Source organism: Mollisia scopiformis (assembly GCF_001500285.1).
Source record: "Mollisia scopiformis unplaced genomic scaffold LY89scaffold_18, whole genome shotgun sequence".
Lineage (NCBI taxonomy): Eukaryota > Fungi > Ascomycota > Leotiomycetes > Helotiales > Mollisiaceae > Mollisia > Mollisia scopiformis.
The window spans coordinates 508,952-527,838 of record NW_017263598.1 but is presented as its reverse complement, the minus strand read 5'-3'; the positions used below and the strand labels follow the sequence as shown (position 1 = coordinate 527,838).

General features: G+C 48.5%; 7 protein-coding genes across 7 annotated transcripts; 2 read left to right on the top strand and 5 right to left on the bottom strand.

Annotated features, from left to right (window-relative positions):
* Positions 1–660: 660 nt before the first annotated feature.
* Positions 661–2,563, bottom strand: LY89DRAFT_708957 (uncharacterized protein; the record flags this gene model as incomplete). Its single annotated transcript, XM_018217719.1, has 3 exons — positions 661–1,352; positions 1,417–1,981; positions 2,463–2,563. The coding sequence occupies 3 exons, from the start codon at positions 2,561–2,563 to the stop codon at positions 687–689; spliced, it is 1,332 nt and encodes a 443-aa protein (XP_018068199.1). The 3' UTR covers positions 661–686.
* A 1,064-nt stretch (positions 2,564–3,627) lies between these two features.
* LY89DRAFT_736839 (uncharacterized protein) lies at positions 3,628–4,324 on the bottom strand (the record flags this gene model as incomplete). Its single annotated transcript, XM_018220178.1, has 2 exons — positions 3,628–4,195; positions 4,245–4,324. The coding sequence occupies 2 exons, from the start codon at positions 4,322–4,324 to the stop codon at positions 3,628–3,630; spliced, it is 648 nt and encodes a 215-aa protein (XP_018068198.1).
* A 1,416-nt stretch (positions 4,325–5,740) lies between these two features.
* Positions 5,741–6,964, bottom strand: LY89DRAFT_148688 (uncharacterized protein). The gene has a single exon (XM_018205377.1). It carries the CDS (start codon positions 6,714–6,716, stop codon positions 5,886–5,888), a length of 831 nt encoding a protein of 276 aa, XP_018068197.1. The 5' UTR covers positions 6,717–6,964; the 3' UTR covers positions 5,741–5,885.
* Positions 6,965–7,578: 614 nt separating this feature from the next.
* On the top strand, positions 7,579–9,986 carry LY89DRAFT_148693 (uncharacterized protein). The gene is made up of 6 exons (XM_018205378.1): positions 7,579–7,681; positions 7,759–7,890; positions 7,968–9,180; positions 9,272–9,534; positions 9,583–9,666; positions 9,726–9,986. Exons 2-6 carry the CDS (start codon positions 7,782–7,784, stop codon positions 9,752–9,754), a joined length of 1,698 nt encoding a protein of 565 aa, XP_018068196.1. The 5' UTR covers positions 7,579–7,681; positions 7,759–7,781; the 3' UTR covers positions 9,755–9,986.
* Positions 9,987–11,496: 1,510 nt separating this feature from the next.
* LY89DRAFT_591007 (uncharacterized protein) lies at positions 11,497–11,968 on the bottom strand (the record flags this gene model as incomplete). Its single annotated transcript, XM_018209633.1, has 2 exons — positions 11,497–11,608; positions 11,664–11,968. The coding sequence occupies 2 exons, from the start codon at positions 11,966–11,968 to the stop codon at positions 11,497–11,499; spliced, it is 417 nt and encodes a 138-aa protein (XP_018068195.1).
* A 545-nt stretch (positions 11,969–12,513) lies between these two features.
* Positions 12,514–15,079, top strand: LY89DRAFT_708955 (uncharacterized protein; the record flags this gene model as incomplete). The annotated part of the gene is made up of 6 exons (XM_018217718.1): positions 12,514–13,035; positions 13,087–13,343; positions 13,400–13,511; positions 13,561–13,815; positions 13,871–13,969; positions 14,020–15,079. Exons 1-6 carry the CDS (start codon positions 12,926–12,928, stop codon positions 15,077–15,079), a joined length of 1,893 nt encoding a protein of 630 aa, XP_018068194.1. The 5' UTR covers positions 12,514–12,925.
* A 1,849-nt stretch (positions 15,080–16,928) lies between these two features.
* On the bottom strand, positions 16,929–18,655 carry LY89DRAFT_687190 (catalytic protein). Its single transcript, XM_018215447.1, has 2 exons — positions 17,456–18,655; positions 16,929–17,395 (listed from the first exon to the last, which is right to left on the bottom strand). The coding sequence occupies exons 1-2, from the start codon at positions 18,351–18,353 to the stop codon at positions 17,073–17,075; spliced, it is 1,221 nt and encodes a 406-aa protein (XP_018068193.1). The 5' UTR covers positions 18,354–18,655; the 3' UTR covers positions 16,929–17,072.
* Between the last annotated feature and the right edge of the window lie 232 nt (positions 18,656–18,887).

The window sequence follows — 18,887 nt, the reverse complement described above, 5'->3', positions numbered from 1 at the left end:
AGACCAGAATAGAAAGGAGAAATGAAGTCGCAAAAAAATTGTGAGAGAAGAGGATAGGAGAATTTTGCTCTTCCCGCCCAGAATGAAAAAGGAAGAAGATATCCAATGTTCGAAAGTGAGACTGCGCCCGGAGGCTGATACGATGCCATCTGCATGTCTTAGGTTTTGCGCGCGGAGAATTGATTGTCCTCAATCCACTTCAGCTATTTCTCTCCAACATATCGCCACATTGCGGGGGAGCGACTTCTCCGGATCCCAAGCTCGAGTTACCGACCTTGATTGAACGATGACAGAAACTTGTCGTAGACAAGCTGGAAATATTGCCAATAAAAGAAAGTCAAATATAGTTGACAGGAACCCCAAGATTGGTGAGCCTTGTGAAGGATTTGAGGCGTAACGCCACTGTTCCATGATGTTTTGCCTTCGGAACAGCTGAAGAGGCCCGTGATTGGACTTCAGGGGTGACAACTCAATTGGGATGTTTGAGCATCGAGCCAACGACATCTCGAGACGGATCGTCGGTGATGGGACGACGACATGTGTTGGTTCTCGAAAAAGATCCCCCTGCATGATGCTTCCCGCTACGTCCGTGCGCATGTGAGCCGCTTTCACACGAGTTTCTTGTTCAGAGCTTTCTGTGGTCCTTTTCTGTGAGGTTAGAAGACACGCTTTCGAGGTGGTCAAGATCAAAGGTGCATCCATCCATTTGCAAGCAAAATCTGCATCTCGTCCACCAAACATATCCTGCCTGGTTCGTTCCGCAGCGCTTCTCCCTCAGCCTTCTCCCCAAGTTCCCACGCCTTCAACTTCCTATCCACTTTTCTCTCCGCATACCACCTCCAAGGCCAGCCGGTCCACCACGCCCATCGGTTCCTCCAGATCCCCTGTACTTTCCCGCTCGAAGTGGGCCAACCGCCTTTCTCCGGGTTCACGACATCATTTGCTTCTTCGTTGTAAGTAACCCTGACATTGGGATTCAACCATACGCCTTTATCCTTTGACAGGGTATTATCAACATGTATCAAACAACACTCGCTACCTTCGACATGCATAGCTGCTAGGGTATCGGGTATGCCTCGGAACTGTAGAGTGGGCTCGTGGTAGAAGGGCTTGGCGTCAAAGACTACCATACCGTTCCAGCAGGATTGCACAGGTACAGGGGAGTATGTCGAGACGGCTTTGTAGGATTCGGGAGCGTTGAACAAGGGCCAGAAATTGGTGACTGGCGCTTGTCCTTTGATATCTCGAGTTGCAAAGGAATCGTAGAATTCAGGAGGGTGGGAGAAGTCTATCGAGCAGACTGCTGCGTAGTCGCCATGTCGAGTATTGATGAGGGCAGTAACTTGATCAGTCTGCAAAGAAAAGCCGTTAGTGTGTTCTTATTTGAAGACAATTGAAATGGGAAGTCCTCAATACCTTGAAGATGACATCGTTCAACCATAAAATCTTGTCGAATACCCTCGGATTCTCGGTCCTGGAGGCAAGTTGCTGAATCTTTTTCATGGCTTCATTCCGTTGGGCTGCCAGGAATGGTATTCTTCTCATCTCCAGCTCTCCTCTTGGGGTCTGGATCCATCCCGTCTCATTGGCAGCCGGTTTGCGAGTGACTTCATCCTCATGAGTACGATTTGACACGACGATACTTCGCTCCACACCGAGTTTCTCCAACTCATTATCCAGGTCCCTCAAAGCATCCTTCGTCCCGTCCCAGCTTCCACTCTCTGTTATCGATACATAGACATTCTCAGGATCCCAATGCTGAACCAAGTCCAACAAGCTCGGGATCCAATGCTTCCTCAGAAGTTCTTCGTCATTGTAGTGTAGTGCTGCGATGTAGACGCGTTGCTTGTACGTATTGGTTAGCTCAGATCCCCCACCTCCTTTCAATATTCTCGTCGCCGGAGTAGACCTTGAGCATGTCCAGAGTATTTCCAGGAAAATCAAAAGTGAGAGGAACAACAAGAGGGCGCGAAGCCTACGACTGTATTGGCGCAAGAAATGCGAAAGACAACCACTCAGGGCTCGAATCAACCCTGTACAAGTGGTGCGAACATTCATGTTGGCATGGCTGTCTTGAATTGTGGAAGTTTATGATGTTCAAAGGTCAAAAGAAATCTCGTCACACCTTGTGTGGCGTGTGACTTTGCGAAACCTCAAGGTGAATGAATACTTTCTCCATGCTTCAGCCTGATTTTCAATGTACGTGAGTTGTACGTACACGCCATGCAGATATCCGAATGGTGAATCTAGGTTTGCTTATGCTAGGGACGTCAGTTCGTTGCAATACGAGAGCTAGTTCATTCCTGAAATTCGAATTCGATCATTGGCACCACGCTTGCGGCAACCGGCATTTTGCTAGCAAAAACCAAAAATCCTCGCGCGAGAAAAGCAAACTCCCAACAACCATGCTCAAGAATGAAATCATATTCTTCCAAAGCACATTTTTGACTCTCCGATATTACTGAAAGTTTCGAAGTGATGCACCGCCACGTGCCTTCAAACGATCGGCATCACTACCAGTATCGTTAGGCATAGCTTCCTGCCACGCCGCTGGGCGCAGCATGTTTGAAGAAACGAAGAGTGCAGAGATCGAGGATTTCCATTAATCATAGTCTCTGTCTGAAACAGCGCACTCGAAAGGCGCAGTCCTCTGTACTGGCTGCCTAGGTACTCTTGTCATCCAAGAAAGAGTTCATTGGACATATCGGATCGTTTTGACCAATGTCATGAATGCCGAGGATTATTGCTAAGCATTGTTTCATCTTTCTAGTTCAGAAGAATGGAGGGTTTCTCTTGAGATGAAAAGATGCAGAAGAGAGAAAAGAGCAGACGATGATACAAGGTTAAGGTTATCTTAGGAAACGGCTCATTTCTCAAATCGGATGGTCACGTGGAGCTCCATTTGGTCCTCACTCGGGATGCCAAGCTTTTCAAAGCATGTTTTGGCCTTTGTCTCTAGAGAGAGAAGTACTGCTTAGTGTTCTGAGAGATTTTTGTGCTGCATAAGTTTTGTATTTGCATATGGTTCGTCATTGTTGCCTGATTCAGTATTTGCTGTTTTTCTGCATTTCTAGAGGCTTGAACAGAGAAATTTACTAAAGTCGACGTTCCCGTGATCGTTTAGCACCGTTCAAATGTTTTCCATCAGTCAAAAAGGTTCCTGAGATAATTCGCTGTTGTTTTTGTTCTTGGCCAAATGCACGTGCTGTCTCACGAAAATGGGAACTCTCTCACATACTCCAAGTTTAGCTACTTAGACTATGCTGCAGATGTCATTATATTCTTTGTGATGCGTTCGTTACAACAATGGGATATGTGCCTAGTATTCGATATCATGGGTCTTCAACACATAGTGTTAAGAGCGTGCCCAGCTCTGCAATTCGAAAACAAGTGTTTCTCTTGGAAATGAGTACCCAGATCATGAGAAGAACATCAAGGAAGATATTCCTCATTACAACAAGGAAGATGATAGTCACCAAATGGCCATTAGGCCTCTATTGAAGATTCTCTCAAGTAAACCTTTAGATGCTTTTCTCGGTCAATCAAACTTTCTACCTAATCATTATGCTCTGCTCCTCCTCAAGTCTCTAGTACGTCGTCACTCCCATATCTCAAACAAGTAACTCATCAAGCCGCGCTCTCAGTACTGACACCCACATCCTTAGGCGTAGCAATAAACGTTTGACCAGCCGACATCGGCGCCCATGAATACGGCGTCACCTTTGGCGTAACCTTCCCCGTCCCCGTATTGAACTTCTCAATCGCCGTCTCAATCCTCTTCAACATCGCCTCTCCATCTGGATCCTCTCCACTCGCATCCTTCGGCCAATCAAGAGTAATGGCCTCGATCTTCTTCGAGCCGATCAATTTGCCCAACGCAGCTACCGTTGTGGCCTCGTGGTTCTCGGAGATGTGAGCACAGTACACGTTACCCGCGGCCCAGGCGAATACGACGGCGCAGCCGTCGACGAGGGCTTCTATCCCGTCTGCGTTTCCGGTGCCGACTTTGTCTTGTTCGACGCGGACGCGTCGGAGAGCTTCGTCGTCAGTGTTGGTGTCGGGGGTTCGAGATTCGAGCGCGTCGCTGGTGATGGAGAGGAGTTCGAGGTCTCGGAGCTTGAGGGGTGCGAAGTCTCTAGTGTGGCTGCGCACTTGTTGGTCTGTGATTTCGAGGCTGTCATCTTTGATGAGATTGCTAGAGACTCATTAGTGTGGGGCTTTGAATGAGTGTTCATGTGATTTACCTTGTGGTTGAGAGGCTGTTTGCAAGGACGCTGCTGGCGCAGAGACCAAGGAACAAGTTGAGGGTGGAGAGGAGACGCATGATCGATGAGACTTGAAAGACTACTGCTAGTTGAAAGGTGCAACTGATCTCAAATAGTAAATAGAAGAGAGGACGAGATGAAAGAAGATACTCTTGCGTGTCGGATGGAGATCATCGTGGATGTTGACTACGACTTATATACCTTTTCTTCACGTCAACTTCACATATCTTGTCTTTGACTACGCCGCGCATTTGAGTGTTTGTGCAACTTCAGATGTCGCTGCCAAATGAATGCTGTCAGCAAATACTCGCGATCATGGTGAAGGATGAATTTAGATGAACTTCTGAATCTCCACACCGCTTCGTTCTCGTACTGGAAGAAGTCTCTTCCCACCTCTGAAGACAAAGATAGGTCGGTCTGAAGCCAATTTAGGATCTAAGCCTCAAGAAATTCTGTTTGCCCATGAGGAAGCTCGAAGGTGTGCTCGCGCTGGCTTTTGGAAATAGCATGGGAATCCCAAAACAATATAACCACAGTAGACTGCTCTAGTAAGCGTACTGAAAACTTCAAATTGTATATTCGTTCCGCGCGTGGAAGAATCACGGTTGTAACAAGCGAAGCAACTGACCCTCAAATGGTGGTGGCTTGGCGAGTTTTTCTTACATAACTCTATGACCTCTTACAAGCTTCTTTACCCGCTACTGGATTAAATGAGCGTCAATGAGCTGTTTAAATCTGCTTTTCGCTTGACCAGCCTAACGAAAGATCCGAATCGTATGAATAGAGTGTTTTCGATTCCTATTCTGGAAGCGAGTAAATCTGGAGATTAGCCGAATGCTTAATCTCACTTCAGATGAACCGGGCACTGCCTGACTTTGGGGAGCAATAGTTTGTCATTAAAGTGAAAAGAATGCACGATTGAGATGCTCCTATTGGACATTTGAGAGAAGTGGGATGGACCTCGATGTATGGATGCTCCATATGCAGATTGCCAGATGGAGAGAACGAGGAGGCAGTTCGCGGAGGGAGGTAAAAGAGACACAGAGATAGTTGTCTGTCATCAGCAATTCCTCAAATTGCTCTTTTCACATGTCCTGGCGTCATAGACCACTCAGCATGGAATGTGTATTTTTCTACTCGCTTGAGTTACTCTTTGAAGCAGGCCTCGACGCCTCTGCTTCCATCTTCCAAGCATCCAAACGACTCTGATCCCAAAATATATACCCCCAATCCTGCAAGGTCTCACGATCATACCCAACAAGACCTCTACCTGAAGTCTTCCACCATTTACCAACCCTGAACCCCTCATTAGACTCTGTGGTATGATCATAATCCATTCCGTGAGCCGAGCACTGCCATCGCCTTCTTAGGCCAAAACACTCCGCATTGACAGCTTTCGAGATGAATTGAGTCCGTCTCCACGGATTCTGGTATAGAATTTGCGCTTTATCTTCGACTGTCGGAGCTCGAGAGACTCTTTTGAAGAAACCGAGGCCAAGGGACATCCAGTAGTCGATTTTTTCTTCTTCGTAGCTCATTGTCCAACCTCTGAAGTTAGTCTCTTCGCTCGAGTCGACGTCAACTGCATTGGAGTTAGTATTAATAAAGTGGGAATGGTATTCAGAATCCATATATGCCTTTTGAAATCGGATTCCAATCAGGTGGATGGTCTTCCAAGCGTTGAAGCTCCTCTCTGCAGTCTGTTGTCATCCGCTTCATGTACTGACTAGAGAGAAACTTCCGCACACATGCCACTCCTTCTGCGTCGCAAACATCAATATTCGGGAGGTATCGCATCGATGTCCCGTATTCCCAGCCACCGAGCTGCACTCGTTGTTGATAATAATACGCATCCTCTGTATCGCCCGTCAAAGTATAGGACACAAATAAACAACGATAGATCTCGAAGTGATAGAGCGCGCGATATTTACGGCGACATTCTTCCGCTGTAGCTGGTTGACCATTGCGCACAACATTGCCGGTCAAAGGATTGACCTTGATTTTATCTGCGATATATTCAAGAGCTACAGAGCGGATCAGCCAATGGCGTCGACAAATCCACGTCAGTGTATCGAGATCGGTGTCCGGCGTCCAATCCGTCGTCGCAGAGTCAAGAAAGCGCTTGAAAAAGTGCCCAAAGAAAGATTGGTGGAATAGATGAAGCTGCTCTTCGTAATCCCGTTGAAGCCAAGGGAGAATGCAAACTTGTTCTAGCGCGAAGGCAAGATACAACCCATCGAGACCCAGCTCGTTGAGAAGTACTCTCGAGAGAATGTGTTGGCGTTGGCTGATGTAAGAGGCGTGGTACGATGGTGATGCCTGGACGAGTGCCTGGAGAGATGCGCAGTCGGGCAAGGCCTGAAAGATGAGACTGTGGAGTTCCTTGGGTAGGTTTTCTAGACTTGAAGTAGAGACGAGGTTTTTGTCTGGGAAGATTCTGGTTTCGGCCATTCTGCCCAAGTGGAAGAAACAATGCTTGGAGAAAATTTTATGACGAGGCGGGGTAGAACAAGTAGGCTTCGCCCCAGGATCCGGATAAGTTGTGATGTGTGACTTGGTATGCAGTGGTGAGCTTACCCCTGAGATAAGCGAGGACTCTTTCACTACAAGAGGAGACCGAGCAGTTACTTTATTCAGCGAACGTTGTGTCTCGTTGCTGACTTCTGACCACGATTCCAGTTTTAGTCAGCTTTGTCGTGGTTATGAAGTATTTTGGTTCCCAAGAATGCCCTTCTTCTCGGTGAGAGAAAGGGTACATGGCTGCAGCCGGAAGACCCACGCGAAAACAAACGCGAAAATGCATGGCCTGTAAGAACGTGTGCTGAGCAGTTCGTAACGAGCAAATGCTCGTTCCTGCGTTTTGGCAGCTCGTTGCCGGGATCTAGCTGGTACTGGATCGGTGCATTTTGATGAAAGGGATCGACTTAACAAGAGAACTTACTCTGCAAAGTCGCTCTCAATCCAGTCCAACTCTCCAGAGCCAAGATAACGTAATCCGCTTAGATGGAAATAAGTATGCAACTTTGGGGCATTCATGGCGTTGTGGATAATCAGGCAGTCGCCCTCCCTGCTACCCCGCCAAAACCAAAGGACAGGGTCCTTCGTCCACTGAGAAGCGCGACCGAGCCGGAGAAGCTCTCCAAGAACACGCAAATGCTCATTACAATAGATTTTGGGGTTTCTTGACAGCAAAGAACCATGAAGCTTAATAAAGTCTCGAGAGCCTCATCTGGTCCGTATATGAACTTTGCGACACCAAGACCTCTACGGACATATCCCACCAAAAACATCACTGCACGCTGCAACCTCCCGCAACGCCCGTCCAACGTTACTGCTGCACAAGTCACAATCACCAACAAGCCACCAACTGATTCGGTCAAGGAGAATATATTGGATCGTCCCGAGTCTGTCTACTCGTATGTGTTTGTTCCTCGTCACAATTTTGGATCAAGGGACTCGTGCGATGAACACGACTGACACGATGTTTCTCCAGTGTAGTCAACCCTTGCAGCAATCATGGCTGGCCGCCATGGTTTCGAGCAAACGGGTGATCGTCACCGTGCTCCAACTTTCTCTTTTCCCCGTAACGCAGATCCCAGAAACTCTCCACCACTACAAATCAGAGGTAAGTCGTCTTCAACGATTATTCTTCTATCATTTGGACGTGCAAAGATCCAAGCTTGCTGACAAATAACTATATAGGAAGTACTATCACTGCTTTCGCGGAACCTCGCAATCTTTCCCAGTCGGCAACCCTCAATCACGACGACTTCGAGGACGAGGAAGACGATGCCAGCGAGAACTATACTCACACCAGCAAGACATACTCCACCAACGACGGAGACATCGAACAGAGACTGAGGGTCATCAGCCTCGAGGATGGGCCCTCTCGAGGCTTGGGAATTGATCCTGGAAAGAATGACAAGGAGATAGCCAGATCGTATGCCGAGGCCGTGAAGTGTTCCCCTCGTACAAGTCATACGCAACCGACCCAAGAAGCTCCAAGCTCTGATCATTCAAAGCACCCTGTACGAGATTCTGCGACACTGCAACGTCGAGGACCTGCATACAAGAAGTCGGCACAATCGCTGCAAGAGATTGTGGGGAAAGCTGTGAGGCTGAGGAGCAACGTTCGACAAGATACTGCCACGAATCGGACAGAAGTAGGCATTCGAAATGAGGGGATAGAGGGCACCAATCGGTCAGTTGCGAGAGGTGGACCGCTAGAAGAGAAGAATAAATATCACACGATTCGTCACGGATACCCTGCGAATCGAAACCATACCTACCCGACACCAATCGCCCATGATTATCAGCACAGTGATAAGTCTGCCGCACATCATGCTGTGCGACGCTCCAATAGCGTCCCTGGTGAAGAGTCAACATCTTCTCTTCTGGGCAATGTCCTGCCAAATAGCTGGTTGTTGAATACAAAGGGCATAGGCCACTGGGCAGACGAACCATCACGATGGTATGACAGGCCATCTCTTAAGCCTGACATACCTCGAATCGTTTCCACAACCTCGCCAGAGTACCGAAAGCTCATCACGCTTGAAGCTGTCGCGCAATGCGCATCCGGCAACTCGAACTCGGCTGGATCCAAGAAGCCGTCTGCTCAATCTTCGAAATCTCGAGTAGGTAGACAACCTGGATCTGGGAAAGGAGGGAAACGCCCAGCAGGCAATGGGCGGGATCGCAAGGATAATGCTGGTGAGGATGAAGGCGATGGCAATGATGGAAACAGGAAAAAGGATTCTCAGAGCCCCAGAGGCGATTCGCGCCAACCCAATGGTCCCAAGAAGTGGTATGCCTGCCATTTCCACAAGCATGATCCGTTATACTTTAGCATCAACGACTTTACTGGGAAGCAATATAAGACATGCGCCGGAAAATGGACAGACATAAGTCGTCTGAAGTAAGTCACTCCTGGTCATCACTTTTTATTGCATGCTGTTACTAGCTTTCAACATTGTATTTGCTAGTGTAGCGTTGACTAACCAAACCAGGGAACATCTATATCGGGTGCACACAGATCCTCCCACATGCGACAGATGTCAAAAGAAATTTGCTGACGAAGGCGAATTGACGGCACATCTGCCAGAACAAGGTGCTCTTCGATGTCCGTTGACAGATAGGACATCCAAGGGCATCCATCGTAAAGTCGGGGAACAGCTTCGGAAGAGGCCACAGCGCAACATGACAAGCGAGGATAGATGGTGGGCGATATGGGCTTTGTTGTTTCCCAAGGAAGAACGTCCAAATTCTCCATGTAAGACACATTCCTGCTACTTAGGAAACCGATGCTGACATATTGCAGATTCGGACTTGGATGGACCTGCCGACCCGGCGGAATCCGACACCTTTCATCTCTTCCTCGAGCAACGAATGGCTCGCCAGCTCGGTGATAACTTTAGCGCCTCACTGAACAACCTGAATGGCTTAAACCTGACTCTGGACCAGAAGAGACTCTTGACAGATATTGCTGTTGAACAAGAAAGAATATCACGCCAACAACTTCTTGGATGCTACGAGGTCGGGCAGACGCTTACTTACAGTCATATATCGGACAACGACGAGAGCCAACAGCTGACCACTGCTTTGACTATCACGGATTTCCCTTTAGAATTCCAATATTCCAGCTCATTGTACTTGCAACCTACAGCAGAAAGTCAAAGCAACGCATATTATCCCACTGCGCACCGGGCTAGCCAATCTTTCGACTCATTACAGCCAACCACGCCCTTCTCACAACTCCCAAGACCATCAACGCCAGCACAGCACTCATCAACAGGCAGCGGCAAGTCCGCTGACTCCGCCTACTACTCAAATCTCAGTAGTGGCGTGCATTCCGCTGGCCTGAGCGACGATGGCAAATTCGTTGACCCTGCGATCTTTGCGCATCAGAATACACCAACGCCACAGATGAACAACTCGAGAAGGAACATCGCGCCTCTACCTGCTGCGAAACCGTTCGATTTTCATAGCTCGAACACAAACAATTATGGTCAAAAGCCTACCCGTCCTTTTGGTTGGCCCTCCGTCCAGGAACCTGTCGATACGACGATGTACGATGGGCTTTCGGATAGAGATGCACCGCATTATACAGATCATACGTCTTAGTGCATCTTTCGATCGAGCATGACGGATGATGCACCTCGTTGCGACGATGTATTCGATTTCTTTGCTTTTTTCTTTTCTTCTTTTCTCTTCCACCCGTCAGATAATGACCAGTTTCCTTCTATTTCTGGGACCATAGGGGAAAATATCTTTCAGATGAATTCTTTTCTTTCGGCTTACGGCTTCGAGGGACAGGTTGGAATTTATGGGTATCTAAGGCACGAAGTTAATGGTGCATGAAGATCACGTCTCGAACGGCACGAATGGATTATCACGATGTCTTGGATTGCATAGCGAAGGATTTTGTATCTCTTGTCTATACATACTTCATTTGGTTGTGGATCAGTCACTACGCTCGGTCACGAATCTTTTTCAAACTTCAACATTGTTTTATGTTCATACCACTGCGCATCTAAACACGCAAAATACAAACATTCCACCCATTGGACCTCGATCCTTGCCCCAATAAACTCTCCAAGAATCCTCACAAATCAAGTTTACTTACTACCTTGAGCGTGGCTTTCCCTTTTCTGACTCATTTCCTCCTCCAACCCCACCTATATTTCTCAAATATCCTCATTTCTTCGCACTATCTCTAACAGACGGGACCGGGAGGTTGCCGCTCTTCCGCTCGATCGATCCACATCAGCTCGCAGTCCAGAGCTTCCTATTCTAGATATCAATTCCCGTGATTAGAGGTCTTTCGGAATCCCTGGAGGAGGTGTTGTGATCGATTGACTGACCTCGATTGGATGGACGCCGAAGTCGATACTTTGGATGCTGCGATTTTTGAAATTTGAGATGTTTTGGAATGTGTTTGAATTCTCGAGATCTTTTTGTGATTGAAATGATGAAGTGAAACTCAAGACACAATAATCAATCAGGAAAGTTGAGCGAAGACTTGCATTTTCGATATCGCTGACGCGCAAGACAGACGAATGTGGCTTGCCCCTTTTCTATCCCGCAGCCTAAGCGAACATTCAGCCTCCCAACGACAACCCCCCTGAATGTATTGCTAAGAAACACAATTGCCAGCAACGCCATCTCGAAAACCTTGCTAAATCTATCCGTTATGGACCAGTGCCTCCAATGACTTTATTTGCACGACCCGCACTCAATGTCCGCCAGCGGAAGCCATGAAGCGACCAAAGATAAAGCTGCCCAAGAAAACACCAGCGAGAACAGACATGAAATAGCCAACGTTCATCGTCATCACAGCAATCATCCTATCTCACAGCGTTAGCAACCTCTCCTACCCTCGCTCAGATACTCGATACTAACAATAAATACCCAATCCCGGCAAGCACAACATCCATCGACCCCAACATCACCGCTTCATTAACCCTCCACGGCCGCACCGCGACCTTCTCCTCATACCCAAACTTCACCCCTCCCCCTCCCTCCCTCCGATACTTCAGCACCTTCAAAAACTCAAAGAAGTTAACCCGGACCGCAAGCAGAGCCCGGAAAATGGTCGCGAACGCGATCAGGAAGATGCAGGTCCCAGCGTACTGGCCCGTCGTCATGGGCATCCAGGACATGGAGTACAATGGTGTATCGGTTGCGGTGAAGAACGTCATGGCCATTGAGTCCATGCCCATCATGTCCGAGGAAGAGGAGGACATCGACATTGAAGAGGAGGCGGTTGAGGAGGCCATTGCCATTGTGCTGGAGGCTGCCATGTCCATGGCGGACGTGGTGGTCGTCATTGTCATGCCGGACATGCTGTCCATCTTGCCGTTGGTAGTACTTTGTCGTACGAGAGTTTGGAAAGAAAAATTGAGTATAGTTTTTGCTATCAGAGACAGAGCTTAAAATCTAGTATGTAGAGATGTATGTGTGTACTGCACTTTATTTTTTTCTTCGTTGAAATAACTTGTAGTGGAATTGGCACATTAAAGTCCACTCGCTGGACATCCCCTTCAGTTCCATCACCATGGGGCACAAATGCAACCCCGTCGCCCGCGAGTGGGGTTCCGGACGCTGCCGTTGGACGAGTCGCCGCTCTTGGCACGCTTGGCACGTCCGCTACTGGGGATGTAGCTCAAATGTGCTTAATTACCGTGGGCTTCTTACTCGTCCCGGGCTCTCGCTTGTAGCTTTCTCAGCAAATCTCTTACGCTGACGCGAGTCCGTGCCGTGGGAAAGTTGCTCAAAAGTGCTCCAAAATGCGCAAACCCTCTGAAAGCTATCCAGATGGTGACCATGTCCACCACGGGACTTTTGCTCTTGTGAGGAGATCCTCGGATTGATAATGTTGAGAAGATTTGGGATTTGTGGGTCGTGGAGCATGTTGCCTCTTACGTTCGCCGAATGAGATGGGCTCCATTACTGGTTACATGGAAGGACGCTTCCAGAGCGAGTTCGAGAACGTAATAATGGTGACAAGCTCGAGGGTCTGGTTGCATCGAATCTTGCCCGTCTTTCTTTTCGTACTTCTACTACCATCTCACGCAAAGTCTGGCAAGATTGATTGTCTTGCCTCATTCAATATACCGTGAACAGGAACAGAGTAATTCGGATCTTCGATACCATTCAGCACAATGGCCGCCTGGCTCTCTCAACCCCTCCAGTTAGATGGGAGTCGTGACTTCGAATGCGACCCACTGACCGCTGAACAATGCGCGTGGTACATGGAACGTTGGCATTTCTGGTATGAATTTGTCCATCAATAAACCCTTCTAGAACTAACAATCTGGGTCAGGTACATAGCTGACTACGTCTTTGCGCAACCAACCGTCTATTTTTTCCTGTCCGCCATTGGCATTTTCATTATCGGTCATGTTCTCTCGTCGTACGTGCTAGGGTATCGCAAGTTTCGAGGGCCACCAATATGGCAGAAATCGATCGCAGCTGTGCGGTACCTGTCGTACCGTGGCTTTCACGTCAAGGCAATTCGGTGGAACTCGGCTACGGTAGGAATCTTGCTGTTAGGATTTGCTGGGACTGTATTCTTCTTCTGTAAGTTGTGGAAGATATATCCAAATTTACGTCAAGCTTGGCTGACTGTGGAAAAGGTATGGAATTAGCTCCAGGAGTGTATTACTGGTCAAGTGGGCTTTATGGAAATTCGCCAGCGCTCGCTACGAGATCTGGATGGATGGCTACGGCTTGTATGCCGTTTATCTTGTAAGTCAAGTCAGCATCAATATCATTTCGAGACTCTAATATTGTGTAGTGCGACAGCGACCAAGACCTCTTGGATTACATTGGTAACGGGAGTTTCGTACGAGAGACTTCAAGTCTTCCATAGATGGATCTCCTATGCTTTCTTCATCCTGGCACTCTTGCACACGTTCCCGTTCATCGTGTTTCACATTCGATCCCATGACATGGAGTACCATTTCTCGTCTAACCTGCTATTCTACTGGACCGGCATCGTGGCACTCATTTTCCAAGCGTGGCTTACCTTTATGTCTCACAGCACCATCCGGTGTGTAAACTCAAAAGTACACGAACGTGGAGAACATTGCTAACACAAAGAACAGGAATCTTGGGTATGAGTTCTTCAAGCTGACCCATTTCTTCGCTGTTATTGTATTTATGATCACTTTCTTTTGGCACTGCGACTGGACCCTCACTTCATGGTAAAAACACTAACTCCTTTAACATACCAAAATCGGCACTAACTCTACAGGAACTATTTCGTCGCCACAGCGGCTATATATGTTCCCTGTTACCTCTACCCCTGGCTCCGCACATGCTTCGAGTACGGCACCAGCCAGAGAGCCCAGATATTCGTAGAAGACAACGGCTTCACCCGCATCGTCGTCCCAGCCAAATTCGACTGGACACCCGGGCAGCACTGTTTCCTCCGCTTCACGAGTTTCGGTCTCGCGCAAGCCATCTCCGCTCACCCATTCACCATCTGCTCCTCTCCATCAATAAACCCGAACGAGCCATCCGAACTCGTCTTTTACATCCGTCACCAAAGGGGTTTCACAGCCAAACTATACCAACACGCCCTCGAACAACCCGGCGTCTCAGTACCCGTCCTCGTCGATGGCCCATACGGAGGAATCAACGTCCAGCGATACAACGAAAGTGACCACCTCCTCGTGATCGCCGGCGGTTCAGGCGCAGGCTGGTGTCTCCCTTTCATAGAACGCTTCATCCGCCACACCTCCAGCTCGCTCTCCACCGACACAGGACACGGCCTCACCCTCACCGACGACAAAGAAGCCCTGCCCATGCATCATACCCCAACCCAAGCAGCAGGCCCGCTCTCCCTCCGCGTCATCCTCGCAACCCGCGACATCGCCTCCCGCGTCTGGTTCCTCCGCGCCGTCTCCGACCTCCTATCAAAATACCCGACAGCAGCAAACTCCTCATCCCACATCCGCGTACAAGTCTACCTCACCGGCTCCGCAGCCGAAGAAGCGGACCTCTCCCACAGCCACCACCCCGTGAGTTCGAAAGGCTCCACGTCCTCCGCCGACAAGATCGACGTCCCGGTCAAAGGCGCCGATCTCAGCGTCCCCGGCAAGGAATTCGAGGGTCGACCGACGCTGCCGTTGATTATTCGAGAGGAGGCTGCGAGGGCGGGGATGGGTGAGGTGTTGAATGTTTTTGTGTGTGGGCCGACGACGATGCAGAATGATGTGCGGAACGCGGTGGCGGGGGAGAATTTGGGGATCTTGCGGGGGAGGAGGAATGGTGGGGTGTATTTGCATTCGGAGCACTTTTCGTGGGCGTGAGGGGGGATTATTATTGTTTTTGTAATTTGATGAAGGTTTTAGATGTTGATGTTTATGATGAATGCATAAGTTTTTGAAGAGACGATGGGTTCCTATATTTGCATTTTGTGTGTTTATGATTTGCGAAATGTGAGGACTGTGTCAGGGACTAGGTAGGAGTTACTGGTTGTGGGACTTCCGCTAACAAGACCTTCAAGATTCTGGATACGTTTCTTAAACCCATGGTATAAAGATTGAAATTCCACACCTGTTTGAAATCTGCAATCGATAATAGACGTAACTTATCCATGCCTACCCATCCCTCAAGCTATTTCCGCAGCTACCCCCACCCAATTTCTCCGGCAATATCTCAATCCATCCTTTATACTCAAATCCAACATAAATAGCGCTAAGTTGCATTTCACATCCGAAGCTCCTCGCTGATAAAGGGATGATTTATATAGCATGAAAAAAAGGAGTTAGTTACCTTGCCCCTTATTAAGCGAGGCATCTTGATTCCGCGAATGTTCAGCTCTGACAACCCTATACAACCACAAATCCAGGTCAAGGTATTAGTCAAAAGTCACTACCATCTCACACAGCCCTCTTCAAGTACTTCGATTTTATGAACAAAGCTACCAATGCTCCTTACTTTCTCGATAGCGCAACTATCAATGAAAATAGATTCCTAGAAAAGCTTAACGAAGAGACAAAAGGGACTCGTTCGATATCGAAACTCTCACTGACGACGACATGTTTCGGAAGCTGATGATTAGCGTGAGTTTTGTCTACGGTATATCGTCATCGATGCTAGCCGTTGACGAATGCCCTGAAAAAGAAGAAATTCTACCCACTCTTCGTCAAACCCACCCCTTCCCTCTCAAGACTTTAAATAACTTCGCACTCTAATTGCTCGCAAGACAAGACTAAACCAATTTCGCAGCATCCTTTTCAGACCTACTTCTCGTAGAGAAAATTATAGACATCGCTCATGAACTTACGAAACGGGTTGCCTCCTGAACTGAAGATTGACGCCTAGCTTCCTTTACCCCTAACAGCACGTGCATTGTCAATATTGCCTTTCTTATCCTCTCTATTTCATCTTCTCCGATTACAAGGCTAATGTCTCGTCTGTATAGTTAGGTTTTGGTGAGTTGCATGCCATCTTCATGTGCAATCATACAACAATGGCAAGCAGATAATCAAAAAAGTCCCTCCTTCAACCTTGATGAGATGTAAGTGCAGCTGCATGTATCTTCGGTGGAGTGACGATATGTCCTCGAAAGATGGTACTAGAATAAACTTGGAATAACATGGCTCGCTTTTTTCTGGGCGAGGGCTGTGCATGGTTAGAAGACGTTTCGAGGTTTTCGATGAGCGGACTTTCTCTTTCTACCTATGATGCAGAACTTAGAATGAGTAGTCTAGCAATCGTCAACGGTGTCTGTTCCTCGCTGGTGGTAACAATGGATACGAAGATATACGAAGGACGCCACCGAGGTCCGCGGCTTCTACTCGCCCATGAATTTCTCTTTTCCAGCTGATTAAAAAGCACGCTCAGACGTCGATCTCGGATTCAAATTCTCTGAAGAAGATTGTCACAAGAAAACTGCTTTGTGCTGTATAGCATATTTGAGTGAAAGTCACACAGATACCTAGGATCCCTTACGATGTACCCCCTCGCAGACTGTGCTCTACAGATACATGTAAGTTGGACCAAGGAGCCTCCTCAAGTAAAGAATTTTGGAGTACACATTATGCGATCCTGGCAAGCTTTGCGGCACGAGAGCATAGAAGAGAATATGAAATGGAGTAGTCGAAGAGAACTCGCTATTGCTGGCCATGGAACACAGACTCTATATGCAGCACTCTACTCTGTACAAAGTATACTAAAATTAATTAACCCCTTCTAAAGAAACAAAATACATTACTCATACATCCATCCATCTCGACTCTACCCATCTACCTTCGAACTCGACGCTAACTATCTATCTACATTCAAATCCAACACCCTTTAAAACCCATTCCCCCCCACAAACCCCTGAACATGCCCAAACATCTCCTGCGCCTCAAAATGCAAATTAATCGCATGCCCCGCGCCCCCGACAATCAAACTCCTGGACCCCTCCCTCCTCGCGCCCGGAAACAGCGCCGGCTGCACCAGCGCCGCCTGATCCGTGGGATAACTCGCGTTGCCCTGCGCGAAGATGAAGTCGAACTCGCCGATCACGGCGTCGACGGGGCCGGTGAAGTTGGGCGAGGGGGCGATGATCGAGGTCAGGGTGAAGAATTCGCCGAGGGTGAAGGTTTGTTTGTGCGTGTCGGCGTTGAGGAAGACTGTTTTATTTGTCAGAGAGAGGAAGAGAAAGGGGAAGAGGAGGAAAGGAGGGGACGTACGAGCAGGGTCGAAGTTCGGGTAAGCGTAGAAGGCGGTTTGATCACCGATGGCATTATCAACGACGAGATACCCGTTCGGCAACCCCGCGAACCGTGCCGGCTGGTTCTGATTCGCAATTGCAGAATTGAAATCCGCAAACGTCAACGGGATGGCTAATGAACTGGTTGAGAAACCAGTTAACACCACGGCATCGAAATCCTTGGGGTAGATGGACAGGAGGCCAACGGACTGAATGGAGCCGAATGAGTGGCCTACCCCGATGACGTTCTTGAAGGCTTGGTTGGCGAGCTTACTGGCTCGGAGGAGCGAGACGAGGGAGTGGATGATTTGGACTTGGATGCGGGCTTGGACTACCTGGATTGGGTCGGGGTGATCTGAAGCTCCTACTCCAAGGCGATCGAAGGAGAAGGTTGGGTAGCCGGCTTTGGCGGCGACGTCGATGAAGCTGTAGCCCTCGGCGAAGTCCCAATACGATTGGTTGAACCCGATACCATGAGTAAGGAACTGGACCGTTGCGTTACCGCTTTCGCAAGACCAATTCTTCGGGTAGCAGAGTTTGGCGGCAATGTTGAAGTTTCCGGAAACGGTGGAGGGGCCTCCATTGATGGTTGTTGCTAGCGAGGAGTTGGCTTTTAGGAAGTCGAAGAAGGTGGCTGTGAGCGAGTATTGGTCTTTGGGTTCTGTGATGAGGAGTTTCGTGGATGGAGAGGTTATGGGTAGGTTGATGTGGCCGGAAATACAATCTGCGAATCCTCCAGCAGAGGTCGAGAATGTTGGATTCGAGAATCCCGTAGTGCTTTTGAAGGGGCTGTTTGCTGGTTCAGCCCATGGTCTTGCCAGTGAACTGACAATGAAGAGAGCTTGGATAGCGGAGACGGTTGAGAGAGATGGGAACATTTCGGTACTGTATTGCTTTGCTGGATGCCTTTGGAGATGAGCTGATGATGATACTCATCCAAGGTCCAAACAAGACATCTTTATACAATCTCGCTCCATCGCTGATTCAAGCACGATGTCGTCGTTGTTGTACCTGCATCTCTATCATCGTACAAAATGGCACTTGCCCCACCACCACGGCTCGGTGTTCACTCAACTACCACGACCGACGACAACACTGACCGCTTGTCCCCTCTCCCGTTATTTGGAATGCAAAAAAATCTACCTTTCCAGTACCTGAATTGAGGTAAAAGAACAAGGCGTGGTCCCAGCGGCCGCTCGGCGAACCCTCGGTATGAGTAAGCACTCTGCATTGTGGCACAATTACATAAGGACCTTGCCTACGAGTGGCTGAAGCTATTTGGAACCTCAGAATTACCTAATCCAGCAATTGCGGCCGCAAAGAAAATGTCAGGAATAAATCTCCTAACCCCGAGTGCGAAGCGTCGGCATTGATTAATAACATGACCAAGGGAGCAAGGAAGAATAGTTATT